This window comes from Nomascus leucogenys, chromosome 22a (assembly GCF_006542625.1).
Source record: "Nomascus leucogenys isolate Asia chromosome 22a, Asia_NLE_v1, whole genome shotgun sequence".
Classification (NCBI taxonomy): Eukaryota; Metazoa; Chordata; class Mammalia; order Primates; family Hylobatidae; genus Nomascus; species Nomascus leucogenys.
In genome coordinates, this window is record NC_044402.1 from 130,103,381 (window position 1) to 130,118,016 (window position 14,636).

Here is a 14,636-nt window from a genome sequence, read left to right on the forward strand (position 1 = left end):
TATTAGTCATTGCCATTCTCGAGTAAATATGCTAAATCCTAAATATTGTTAAAGACCAAGGAAATTTCTCATGATCCTTTGAGAACAGTTTTAGAAGCACACACCTTCCACTCGGCCACTATCCCTAAGGGCTACAAATGCCCAAGGGCTGAAGCTGACAGTCAGGACTTCAGCTAAAGAATTTCATGGGGAAATTCAGCCTTGATGCAACGGGATTACAAAGAAAATTTCAAAATGTAAATAAATCAGAAATCACAACTCAATTATATGAGTAAATTCTGAATTCTGTTCCAACTTTCTTTATTAAATTAAGGATGCCTAAACACACAGCATTTGTTCATTTGAGAGTTGATAAACCAGTGAAAAATCAGAAGTGTGTTTTTATTTGGTGACTTAAGATTCTAGGAGAATATACATGTTAATAAACTGAAGGGAAAAATGAAACTTCTTTGAAATAAAGCCAGGAACAAGGCTCAATCTATATGTAGAATTATGAGGTAAGTAAAGAAGTTTTCTCCTAGACATTCCTTATCACTTGAGTAGGCAAGTTCAGGGGACCTCACCATTTCTTTTCAAGCAACCAAAGATTAAACACTGTTTTTCAACTTTCTTTCTCCTCAAATCTGCTTACATATAGAGAGATAATTTATATATGTATATACACACACACACGTGCACACGCACACACAGACACATCACATTCTTCACATATTTAGGCTTAAGGTTATGGTAGATTGAAAAAAAAAAATAGCTACAAGTTCTGTGCAGCTCCTCCCATCAAGAAACAGAGTCTATAAGCTTGACCCTGTGACTTGCTCATGCCACTGGGATGTCAGCAAACAATAGAAGAAGCAGCTTTAAAGAGAGCGTGCATATGGGACCTTGTGTTCTGTTGCTGCTTTCGGGACCCTACCATCATGGGAAGAAGCCCCGACTGGTCTGCTGGATGAAGAGAGACATGTGGCTTAGTTGCCCCCATCACTCCAGCTAACTGCCAGTGATATAAGAGGGGTCATCCAGGACCCGGCAGTCCCCAACTGGCTTGCCAGCTGACCACAAAAGCATGAGTGGGCACATGGAATACAGAAGACACATCCCAGCTAAGCCCTGCCCAAATTATCAACCCACAGAATCACAAACAATAAGTGGTTTTTTTTAAGCCATCGAGTCTTGGAATGTTTTGTTACACAGCAATGACTAACTAATACAAAGGTTGATTGCCAGGTACAATGTCTAACTTAAATAAATAAAACCACAAAGATAAACTTTTAGGTATCAGAGACCTGGTAAAAAAGGTATTTTTACAGAGAAGTAAAGAGGAGTCTTCTCAAAATAGTACCACCAGGTACTATATATTCCTTAGTTTAGACCTACTTTAGTTGGGCTTATCCAATCTAAAAGCAACACCTACTAATGAATTGAACCTAGGACATTTACTCTGATCTGAGGCATCAGAAACCATCTGGTAGAGTAAAATTGAAACATGATCTTGGTAATCATCAACATACCATTAAGACTCAGTCCAGCCAACTAAGGACCTCTTTAGGCAATTCCTATAAAACCAATTGGGATTGTAATTTTTTAATGATTTGGGGAATATGTTTATTCACAATTATAAACTGTTTGGTAAAAGACAAACATATGCATAACAAGTTAACAACATTTGATTGTGATCTTTTTTTAACTTTTATTTTAGGTTCAGGGATACACAGGCAGGTTTTTCATATAAGTAAATTACATGTCTCAGGGGTTTGGTGTACAGATTATTTTCTCACCCAGGTAATAAGTATAGTACCCAATAAGTAGTTTTTCGATCCTCATCCTCCTCCCCACTCAAGCAGGATCCAGCGTCTATTCTTCCCTTCTTTGTGTCCACATGTACTCGAAGTTTAGCTCCCACTTATAAGTGAGAATATGAAATATTTGGTTTTCTGTTTCTGTATTAGTTTGCTTAGGATAATGGCCTCTGGATCCATACATGTTACTGCAAAAGACATGATCTCCTGCTTTTTCATGACTGCACAGTATTACACTGTGTATGTGGACCAATTTTTAAAATCCAGTCTACCACTGATGGGCATTTAGGTTGATTCTGTGTCTTTGCTATTGTGAATAGTGCTGTGATGAACATATGTATGTATGTGTCTTTCAAATTCAGGAAATGCAGAGAACACCTATGAAATACTACACGAGAAGGCCATGCCCAAGACGCACAGTCATCAGATTCTCTGATGTCAAAAATGAAAGAAAAAATGTTAAAGGCAGCTAGAGAGAAGGACCAGGTCACCTACAAAGTGAACTCCATCAGGCTAACAGCAGACCTGTCAGCAGAAACCCTACAAGCAGAAGAGATTGGGGACCTGTATTCAACATTCATAAGAAAAAGAAATTTAACAAGAATTTCATGTCCAGCCAAACTAAGCTTCATAAGCAAAGGAGAAATAAGATGCTTTTTGAACAAGCAAGTGTTAGGGGAATTTGTCACCACCAAATTCCCTGCTTTACAAAAGGTCCTGAAGGAAGTGCTAAATATGGAAAGGAAAGACCATTACCGGCCACTACAGAAACACACTTAAGTACATAAAGCAGTGACACTATAAAGCAGTCACACAAGCAAGTCTGCACAATAACCAACTAAAAACATGGTGACAAGATCACATCCACACATATCAATACTAACCTTGAATGTAAATGGGCCATATGCCCCAATTAAAAGGCACAGAGTGGCCAGTTGGACAAAGAAGCAAAACCCAAAGATATGCTATCTTTGAGAGACCCGTCTCACACACAATGATACCCATAGGCCAAAATAAACGGATGGAAAAAAAATATACCAAACAAACAGAAAACATAAAAAGGCAGGGGCTGCTATACAAATGGGATTTTATGAGGCACTGCAAAAAGAAGCACGTGAGTGAGATGGAAGAGGAAATGCTGTTTTGCAAAATCAATACCTGCTATGAGTTGACAGTGTCCTGGGATTTAAAGAAAAGATTATGTATCGGTCTGCTTCAGGCAAACCTAAGAGCTCTGAATCTTCATTAAAACTGAAGCTGTTCTGTAAAAGCATTCAGTGAATGCAGCAACATTCACAGTGTGCTTTCAAACTGAAAATTAATGGGCATGATAGAAAACCAATGGAAGAAATACAGGGCATTGTCCCCAGGTTGTTGTATAAATCCACACCAATGAAGAATTTAAATGTATATTGAAGGCTACAAGTCCAGAAAAAAGTAGGACATGCAGCAAATCTCCTTATCGGTGGTCTAACTGGGACTTAGGAAGTAGACTACCATAAGTCACAATATATCTCAAACATCACCTATAATGACACATTGTTACAGAGTTTCCAATCCTCCATGATTGACATTGATGGCAAATCATTTCCACTAAGCCAGTCTTGTGGGAAGGCGTGCTACTGAGGGAACATGTCATCAAAGCTATCTGAAGTAGAGAACTAAAAACAACAAAAGTCAAATATGAAAAGGAAAGAACATTTCAGGGACTATAATATCACCAGAGCCGGGTGAAAAGAAACAACATCAAAGGAATCCATGACATATAATCATTAATGCAGGAGGTTTTCAGGGAATCAGGTGGTAAGAAAAATTGCTAGTAGGCATTGGGGACCCCAGAAATGAGAAGCACTAATCAACAGAAACTACCTAGGCTGAAGGGTGCATAGCTGTCATGTGGTTATGTCTGCATTTCTCATTTGAGTCACAGGAAAGGAAGTTTCTTTAATTAGGTGCATCCGGCAGGTATCAAGTCAAATAAAATCATGAGCTTCAGTCACAGGTAGTTCTCAGCATCAATTTCAAAGCAGTGGATTGCTGGATCTACAGAATGAAGCAAAGACAGAAGAAGGGGGCTCCCTACCTAGGTGTGGTTCAATTCCCTTAGAAGTCAGAGTTGTGCTTCTCTGTGCTGGGAAGTAAGTAATGTCTATTGGTCAAGTATCATCCATTGAACCATAATGAAGGCCATCTTTCATGCCAAGCTTTGAGGCATCCACTTAGAGATCCATCTCAGGAGCGGTGCTGAGACAGAGGAGTCTGGAATCTTGTTCTTGTGATTGGTTCAAACACAAGTGAGAGCCCAGGTTTGCACCTAACTTGGGGTGTCACAGGTAGGCTTCTGAGGATTAGGGTTAAAATATCACCTCTGCCTCCTGTTGTTTAAACTCTCAATGCCTCCATTACCTTATCCTTAAATAAAAGAATAGGAATACTCCAATGGGGGACAAGTAAGAGAAAGTAAGTGTCAGGTGTTTGGCACACAGTCTATTATAAATGCAGTAAGTTTTCATAGATGGTCGCTACTCTAGTCAAAGCCAGATGGGATGAAGTCACTCTCTGGGTCAACAGAGCCGAATCAATGTGGCTGACAAATCCCAATTTAATATGTTAATTTGAAGTGGCTATTAACACAGCTACCAGTTGAAAAATCTGGTTAGAATACTTAATGGATACGATGTACATTATTCGAGTGATGGATACCCTAAAAGCCCCAATTTCACCACTATGCAATCTATATATATATATAAAAAAATTATACTTACACTTCATAAGTTTATACAAATTTTTAAAAAGAGAAAAAATTTTGCAGTCACTTATTTACCCTTGGTGAGTCAAGGCCACTTTTGTCCCATTTGCTATTTACTCTGAGCTAACAGAGGCTCCAGCAGGTCCCAATTGCCTGGGTTCAAGTCTCAGCTTCATCCCTAACTGGCTGTATCATCATGGGCAGAGAAATGACAACAACCATGGGTCCCACTTCATAAGGACTATGGGGATTCAAGAAGCCAATTGAATCAAAGAGCTTTGCCCAGCACCTAGCACTTAAAAAGTTATCTTTGGAGTCACAGAAAGCCACTATCAAGGCAAGCAATCGCTTAATCCTGCAAGAAGTTGAATGTGCACCCATTATTCAAGAATGCCCACTATGGCCATTTCATCTCACCTCCAGTCCAACTCTAACCTTGGACCTCATATAAAAAGAATCAGAAGACAAATGTAAAAATTTCCTCAGTGGTCTTTCCCAAGTAATGGAATATCCAGTGTCTGTGCTAATGCTCCACCATTCTATAGATTTCAAGGTGGAGGACCATCTGTATCATTTCATTTGAGCTTCACAAGCCAGTTATGTTTGTCTGCATTTTAAAGGACAGAAAAGTAATGCTGATAGAGGCCAACGGCACAGCTGTTTGGAGGCAAAGCTGGGACTTAAATTCAGCTCCTCTCAATGCTAAGCTCAGGCCCCTTTCCATCCAGCCAAGGAAGAAAGGCAAGGCATGCAGGATCTCAGTTCTAAAAATCCATATTTGCAGACAGTCTCAACAGTGAAAGAAAACAGCGATTGGATCATAATAATTTTCAACCACAAAACAAAATAAGAGTCAATGGATTTGTTACAAAATAGTGGTAGCGAGGTCCCCATCTGACCCTCCGGGTCCATAAGCTTGACGAGAATGTTCTGATATTGTGCTGGCAGGGCTGCAAAAAGAGCTGTCCTCAGAAATGCATAGGTTAGTGATGTTAAGTTGTTACCAGCTGCCATTTGCAACTTTCATTCCAGGCAAGATGACGTAAAATGATTTCTGCTGTCCTCGCAGACTCTGCTAACTCCTATTTTTAGTAGGCAAATCTCACACCTTTTCAACATTAGTACAGCCAAGAATGAGTTCTGAATGATTTGAATTTTGAGGGAAAGTCAGGGAGTGGTGGGAGCAGAAATCTCTTACAATTAAAGACCAATTCATTAACACTTTCATATATATGGATTAGCCATTTTAAGTGAGGTGAAAAAGCAGGCTTGTGAATAGATTTGTAATATCAGGAGTCTCATAAAAATTTCATGCTCCACCAGCAAGTGCCCTTGGCTTAACAGCAGTGTCCTTCCGCCCCCTGTATTAATTTCTCAGGTCGGAAGCCTAAAGAAGGCAAATATCACGAATTCTACCTGAATGCCCCCACAACTTACAATCAAACAAGATGAAGATGGAGAATGGCTGTGGCCGCAGTTTGGAAGCATGCTTAGGAAAGGTACCTTAGTGTCTGGAGGTCTAGCAGAGCCTGACTCAGCTCCTCACACCCTAGGCAGTGCCCTCTCATCCTCCTCCCTCCCCTGACTCCCAGGGTACCGCCCTCACCCTGCAACCTCCCGACCTCCCAACTCACTGCTGGCTCTTCTGCCCTCTCCTGTGGCCACTACTACTTCCAGCCTCAAAGCAAGAACGCTGCAACTCTCTTCCAAGTTTTTCCCCTTTCTTTTTACACTCTCACCCTCTCCTATCTTGATGGCTTCCATGACTTTCCATACAATGCGAAATCTACATATATGTTCTCCCCTGGTTTCAGCCTTGTTCCCATTATTCCAGGCCCAAGTAAGAACTATTTCCTGACACATCCATCTTGCTCGGCCTGCTGTACCCAAGCCCTAAAGAGGGTTCTTATGCATATTTCCCATTTTCTCTGAATCACCCAGAGGGGTCCTTTGACTCCATTCGCACCCTTGTTCCCTGCATCCAACTGACAACTGAACCCTGATGATCCCAATCCTCACATAAACGTTTAACCCATCCTTTCATTCCCACTGCACAAGTTCATGCCTTTACTTCTATTAGTACTGGCTAGAAGATCTCTATCTTCTCATCTCTTCTTGACCGTAACATATGCCGAATACTATGAGAATAATCTGTCTAAAATACATATCAGTTCACATATACCCAATAATGCAAAATGTCTGCAAGTCTTCATAATCCAAACTCCTTAGCATCTACATTCTCCCCATGAGCATTTTCAGCCTCACTACCTATTACTGCATCTAATGCATCTTATCCTGCAGCAAGCTGGATCCACTCTTCTTTGAACTCCTCCCCATGACCCAGGACTTCTATAGTGCCCTTCCCCCACATATAAATCCAAACAATATTTCAGTGTCCAACTCATTGGAAATGAACTATTGTTCAGAATTTCATATGAACTATTGTTCATATAAAAATTCAATCAATTGCCATCCTCAATACTTCAAGCATTTTAATTAATTAAGTTCTGTCAATGCCCTTCAACCAAAGACTACCAAGGACACGCCTGTAGTTGAACAAGTTGAGTTTATTACCCATTGCAGTTAGAGAGACTGCACGCCATGGGAATCATGGAGTGTCTCAATTAGAAGGTGTTAAATGGGATTTGTTATAGGATTTGAACTCTGGTTAGGTTATTTGGGGAGGTTTCACTCTAGAGTGAATGCTGGATGCCGTCAGAAAGCAGGAGCAATTCTTATCTAAAGAAGGGGAATGCTAAAGCAAGGCCAAAGCTGTATTTGGTAAAGAAGAAGCTGTCACTCTACATATGTGACACTAAGAACTGGGAGAAAGTGGATACTTGGTATTTTGTGGGTTGCAGGGTGACCTTGTTTTTGTATTGGACAAAATTATAAAGTGGTCTTGTTTTGCCTGACTCTATCATAGCCTCTGAATGATCGTATCTAATATCCGTGTTATGTGGGATTGTTGATGTCCTTAAGTCCAACAGAAGACATCACGGCCCAGCTGTAAGCATCAGACCAGCTCCTAACAACCTCAAGGTCTACCTGTAAGTGCCAAGCAAGCTCCTGACATCAGCAGCTGCTCTTCTTTTTCTCAGTTCTCAGCATCATCATGATGTCAATATGCAGATTTAAACATTCTCTAAAGCAGAGCACAGATTATGAAGAATAAAGCAAAATCCCCCTTGCTACAGATGCAGCTGGGTGATCAGGATTCCATTTGGGGTCCCAGTGATGAGGGTGGGCATCATATTTTGGAATACAGAAAAGGAAGGACATGAGGGCAGGATTAGGATCTGGGGAAAAATGGTAATATATTCTATACAATCTACAACTCTCAAGAATAGTGTGATATGCAGATCAGAAACCCCCTACAGCATGTTAAAGATAAGAATGTCTTCATTGGCCGGGCGCAGTGGTTCACGCCTGTAATCCCAGCACTTTGGGAGGCCAAGGCAGGCAGATCAAGAGGTCAGGAGATGGAGACCATTCTGGCTAACACAGTGAAACCCCGTCTTTACTAAAAATACAAAAAATTAGCCGGGTGTGGTGGTGGGGTGCCTTTAGTCCCAGCTACTCGGGAGGCTGAGGCAGGAGAATGGTGTGAACCTGGGAGGCGGAGGTTGCAGTGAGCTGACATTGCACCACTGCACTCTAGCCTGGGTGACAGAGCAACACTCTGTCTTTAAAAAAAAAAGTCTTTATCCTGGTAAACTAGATAAAGTTTTCCTGGTTAATAACAGATGAAAGTTGTCCGCTGTACTCATCCAAAAATGTAAAGGCACATGGGCCTTAGTGAGCTAAATGTCTTCAAATCTTTATAGGTGTATTTATTTCTTTATTGCTGTTCAATTGCTATTAAAATCCTGACCATTAAGTCTTATCCTTGATCCTGTTTCCAGCAAATATTGTTGGACTACTGATATTTTCAGGTCTGAGTTTAACAGAAGGAAGCAGTGTCAACTGTGTCTTTCGGGACATTCAGACCAGAAAGGCAGCTCACATGTAAGGCATATGTAGAAAATACAAAAAATTACATCTAAAATCCTTACAAATATAATTTTCTTTCAAAAAATTTCACTTGGAAAAAGTCTACATTTCCTTTGGTTTACAGCCTATTATATATCTGGATGATCGAATTGAGTTACCGGCCCTTTGGTGAAGAAGAATGGGCAGAGGAACTGACTGGCAACTGTGCCATGTGTAGTCTGGGATTTCAACTGCAGTTGAAATCATGAACATCTTAGATCTTACTCATTAAAAAAAATTATAAACATATTTCCATGTAAAATATCTCCAATGCCTTGTCCCTTAAATTCCTTAAATAGTAATATGTGAGGCACATTCTATAATGGCAGGGTTAATTCAATTCCACAAGTTTAGAGTAATAACTCAAGTGCAAACTACCTTCCTGCCAGGGACTGACTCCTTCCAATACCGGTCATGTACAGCTATTATCTGCAGAGGCCACCATTGTATTGAGAACACAAGCAATACCACGGCCCCCACCTGCAGGGGAAATGGCATCCCCACCCAAGCAAGTCACCTCATCCTGTTTGTAGCAGCTCCAAGTTCTTACTTTCTTTTTTTATTTTATTTTATTATTATACTTCAGGTTTTAGGGTACATGTGCACAATGTGCAGGTCTGTTACATATGTATCCATGTGCCATGTTGGTTTGCTGCACCCATTAACTCGTCATTTAGCGTTAGGTATATCTCCTAATGCTGTCCCAAGTTCTTACTTTCTTCAGCAGATTTCAATTTGCAATTTTTAAGAGAACGGGTAGCCTATCACTTAACACTGTCACTGGAAGATAACATTTCAGTAATTACTCAGTGCTGACATTTTATTATTTAATCTTAAAATCCCATCAGAAATCCCTAGCCCGATAAGCTACAAACGAAGTTTGAAAATCAAACACCCCGCAAACCTGATTTGCAGTAATCAAAATGGCATTTTGTCAGATGGGAACTAATTATCAACCTGACATGATTTCAATCTGCTGCCATTTTATGAAATGAGATCCATTTGCTCTCTGTAAAGATGATCAGCCTTGCTGCTCCATAGCTAGACGCCCAATTTCACCTATTCTCATGAGATTCTTCCATTATGCAAACTGGTGGTGAAGCAATTACGTGCTCCAAAAGATGAAGACGAGAAATTTCACATTCACAGACTTGTCATGTTCACCTCTTAAAATGTAAGTTCTTGCCAGGTGTTAAGATGCCTTTTTTATTTTACACAGTCACCTAACAATCTGAAGAAACATCCCCTCTGAAGGCAGTTGCAGCTCCCAGGCTCAACGAGAGGGCCCTGTCAGGATTACAAGGCTCTACCTTGAGAGTGCTGAACAAATGAAGGGATCGTGTTCATTCCACGAACAGAATGTACACGTCTTCAGGCTTTTCAAGGCTATTCAGGGGCTACTGCTGGACCACAGACAATTATCAAGTCAAACGCTCCAAGTGGGCATGAATGTTTTAGCAGAGAATAGATGGAAGGAAAGTGGAACTTAAACAGGAGTGGTTTCACCCCCGCATAGCTCGAGGATGCTGCTGGAATCTCCATGGACGGAAAGAAAGAAGAGCTTTCAATAGTCCATGCCAGGAAATGGGCTGCCTGCCTCTCATTTCATGCTCTGACATGTAACTCTCCTCTCTTTTCTAATAGAGGGGAAAACTGAGTCCCAGAGATGCCTGTAAATTTCCTATGGTTTTAGTCGGTAAGCAGGGATGTTAGAGAGGTTCTTTCTACCACTCTCGGCTGCCTCTCCCAGTGTGGAAAGAGAAACATCAGGCAGTATATTTTCTATTTGGTTGCCTCACACATGTTGAAAAACTCTATTTGGTATTATTTTAAAAAACACTATCTCTAACTCCCTTCAATTTTAAGTTTTAGAAATCAACTAACTATAAGAAAAAGTTTGGGTCAGGCACGGTGGCTCAGGCCTGTAATCCCAGCACTGTGGGAGGCCGAGGCAGGCAGATAACCTGAGGTCAGGAGTTCAAGACCAGCCTGGACAGCATGGTGAAACCCTGTCTCTAGTAAACATACAAAAATTAGCAAGGTGTGGTGGTGGGAGCCTGTAATCCCAGCTACTTGGGAGGCTAAGGCAGGAGAATCGCTTGAACCCGGGAGGCCGAGGTTGGAGCCTGGGCAACGAGAGCAAAACTCCATCTCGAAAAAAATTTTTAAAAAGAAAAAGTTTGATATAATTAAGAAAAGAAGTCAGAGGAGAAAGGGAGGAGAAAATAAAGTTGTTTTCTGGTCTTGCAATATTTAATTCTTCTTTGTGGGGCTTCACAGAGAGAACGGAACTCTCAGGAGACAGGTAATAAAGTATTAAGGAAGTTTTTGTTGAGAATGCTGCTGAGGGGAATTTTCACATGTGTTACGACATCCAGAGCAGAGCTGGGAACAGCGTGCTCGTGAGTCTGTGTGTGAGTTCTGTTCTTCCAGCACAATTGCAGCCTGTTTAGTTTGCAAACACAAGTTGTCTCAGTGATTCACATTCCCAATAGGTAAGGGCCAGCACCACACTGCCTCCTCTCACAGCACGCCCAGCTCACAGCACATGAGCCCGAATCCACATGGAAGAAAACTGGACCCTCTGAGGGGCAGCTATTCCTATCTCCACCCTGGCTCTGAAGGAGAGCATGGAGGTCAACCAAGAAAAATATCCTCATGTCAAACATAGTGGAGAAACCGTTTCACTTCAAGGTTGATGAGATCTAAAAACGTCACTGTGATAGTTCATTTCGGGTGTCAACTTGGCTAGGCCATGGTTCTTAGATACTTGCTCAAACACTAATCTAGATGTTGCTATGAAGGTATGTTTAGATGAGATTAACGTTTAAATCAGCAGACTTTGAATGAAGCCGATGACTCTCCAGAATGTGGGTGGGCTGCATCCAATCAGTTGAGGGCCTTAAGGACAAAGACTGAGGTTTCCCAAAGAAGAAATAATTCAGCTCAAAACACAACACAGAAACCTTGCCTGTGTTTCCAGCCTGCCAGCTTCCCTATGGATTTTGGACTTGTGAGTCCACACAATTGCATGAGCCAGTTACTTAAAATAAATCTCTCTCTCTCCTCTCTCTCTGTCTCCTGTTTCTCAGGAGAATCCTAACTACTAACACTGTTACAAAGCAGATTAAACAGCCCTACTCCCTCTGAATTTCAGAGCAGAGAGGAAAGAGGCACTTGGCAAAATATCAATTGCTTAGAAAATCGGGGAATTAAGAGTCTATGTGAAAAAAGGCTTTGCAACACCATTCAAGTGCCAAGTTGCATTTCTTAGTAACTTTTTAAGTTATTCATGAGTATGAGACATGCCCTTTGGAAGTTCTGGGCCAGGCATTGGAGCAGCAAAACCAGGGACACCTGCATTAGAATCTGGGCTCAGCCCCCGTCCTGGGTGTGTGGCCACAGGCATGTGACTGAACCTCTAGAGGCATTTCAACCCTTGGTGTAAATGTGACACTAAAAAGACCAGAGATGTGAAGCACCCAGCTCAGAATCTAGAAAGATCAGTGCTCACGAAATAGTAGCTTAGGGTGATTGCTGCTGATACAAAAGCTATTAATAAAACACAGTTCCTCCCAGCCCTAAGGAGGAGAGAGACACATACAAGGATAATTAATGTCCTGTTTCCAAGACCACAAAAGTGATATTGTAGGTGACTGTTGGAACTCAGAGGAAGGGAAACTGAGTCAGCCCCAGAAGTAGAAGTTTGTACAGTGAGGTGGGGTAATGGGGAGCAGGCATTCCAGCTAGAGGCCATTGCACCAGCAAAGCCAGGGTCAAGCAAAACCAGATACTGGCCAGCCATACTGACTGGCCAGGGAGATGTGTGGGGATTCATTGTGCTGGGAAGCTTTCTAAAGAGCCAGCTCGTGTAAGGATGGAACATGCACAGAATAGAAACGAGAGGAAAGGGCTGCCCCCATGCATTCCCTTCTGACTACACTAGTGGGTTGTGCACACACAAAATTTTGACTAGTAATCACTCACTTCTAGGTATCAAAACCTCCATAATTGAAAATCTATAATGCAAATGCAGAAGGCGTTTGGAAATTAAATGGTGAAATGTTTAAATTCTTACATAGGAAGCCAGTGGTATAACATAATGTGCATCGAGTAACAATTTTAATAGATGACACAATTCTGAATGTATTGCACTGTGCTTTTCATGCACATTAAAATGAAAGAACATATTCTGTTAAGCACACAATAGTAAAAGATACACAATACAGTAAAAGTTCTGCAATGACTTACAGTAAATTGTTAAAAATGCTTAGCCTGTGATGAGATTAAGCCTGTTTTCAATTTTCTTTATTTTGCTTGTTTTTTCTACAGTGAATGTGAGTTGATCATGAAAAGATGAAAGAGTATTTTTTTAACCCTGCCAAGAGTAAATCTAAAAAAGAAAGTGTGTCATAAATGAGTGGAATTCACTTTTATTTACAAGTATATCAGTAAGTATACTTACTTACAAGCATACCAGTAAGTATACCACTTTTATTTACAAGTATACCAAGATGCAAAAGTAAAAGTAACGGTCTTTTTTTTTTTTTTTTTTTTTTTTGAGATGGAGTCTCGCTCTTTCGCCCAGGCCTGACTGCAGTGGCACAATCTCAGCTCACTGCAAGCTCTGCCTCCTGGGTTCACGCCATTCTCCTGCCTCAGCCTCCCAAGTAGCTGGGACTACAGGCGCCCACCACCACGCCCGGCTAATTTTTTGTATTTTTAGTAGAGACGGGGTTTCACCATGTTAGCCAGGATGGTCTCGATCTCCTGACCTCGTGATCCACTGGTTTTTTGAGATTGGTTTGAGATTGAGAAAAGGAAGATTTGCTGTGTAGGGGTGGTACCCACCTGGATCACAGAGGCATTTGTAGCTGGTGCCCACGCTGCGGCACGTGCCATGAGCGCAGGGGCTGAGGGCACAGAAGTCAATCAGCTGAGCACAGGTCGGCCCTGTGAAGCCCGGGCTGCAGCTGCAGGTGAAGTGTACCCCGTCCACATAGCAGGTGCCATTGTTCTGGCACGGAGACGAGGCGCAGGGGTCCACCTTTTCTTCACAAGCAGATCCAAAGTATCCTGTGAAAAAACACGTGGGAGCTTAAAAAAATTAAAACACATTTGCACATAATAACTAATCAACTGAGTCTGCTCCACTGCATATTCATAACCAATTAATTCATTCATAGCTTCCAGATATGTCACAACCCAACAAGATAGGTAGGTTGTTTTTCTCACCTTTAGTAATGTAGGGTTAAAAATATTAAGTCCCACAATTCCATTTTTATTGAAATATAAGGTATATGACTGTTTAGGAGTACATACATATGTGTACATGAATATATTTATGTGTACACATGTGTTTATAAACATGTGTGTATACTCTAGAAAGATATCAAAAATAAATTAATGGTAATTTCCTAAAGGAATACGGGATTTGGATCAGCAGAGGGCTCTCCCCTCTTATTTTGTATACATTAATGGGGAACACATTTCTTATTTTGCTTTAATAGATCTGACATAATCCTGAAATTAAAAAATTAAAACCATATCAAATAGTAAACAATGAAAAAGTCTCTTTTTCATCCTTGTCCCTTTGTCTCCCATTCCCTTCTCTACAAGCAGCCACTGTTAACAGTTTCTTGAATATATGCTTTTTTAAAAGTTGATTGTTGTAACAGAGAAACAAAAGTGATCTACCCATACAATGAAATACCACTCAGCAATAAAAAAAAAAAATAAGTACTGACGCATCGTATGACATGAATGAACGTCAAAAGCATTATGCTAAGAAAAGAAGCTAGGCACGAAATACTACATATTATATAATCCCATTTGTAAGAAATGTGCAGGAAAAGCAAATGTGTAGACATAGAAAGTAGATAAATGGTTGCCTATGGCTGGGCCAGAAAGAGGGGTTCACTGCAAATGGACATGAGGAGTCCACTGGGGTGGATGGAAATGTTTTAAACTTGGATTGTGGTGATGGCTGCACAGCTCTGTAAATTTACTAATATGCTTTGAATTGTACATTTCAAATGAACGAATTTTACAATATATAA

The 14,636-nt window shown here is 40.9% G+C and overlaps 1 protein-coding gene across 1 annotated transcript in view; it reads right to left on the bottom strand.

Moving 5' to 3' along the window:
• Positions 1–14,636, bottom strand: part of DNER (delta/notch like EGF repeat containing) — a 355,032-nt gene that overhangs the window by 77,667 nt on the left and 262,729 nt on the right. Inside the window, exon 8 of the mRNA XM_030803026.1 lies at positions 13,429–13,653. Within this exon, the coding sequence (XP_030658886.1) occupies positions 13,429–13,653 (225 nt within the window). The remainder of the gene's footprint in view (positions 1–13,428; positions 13,654–14,636) is intronic.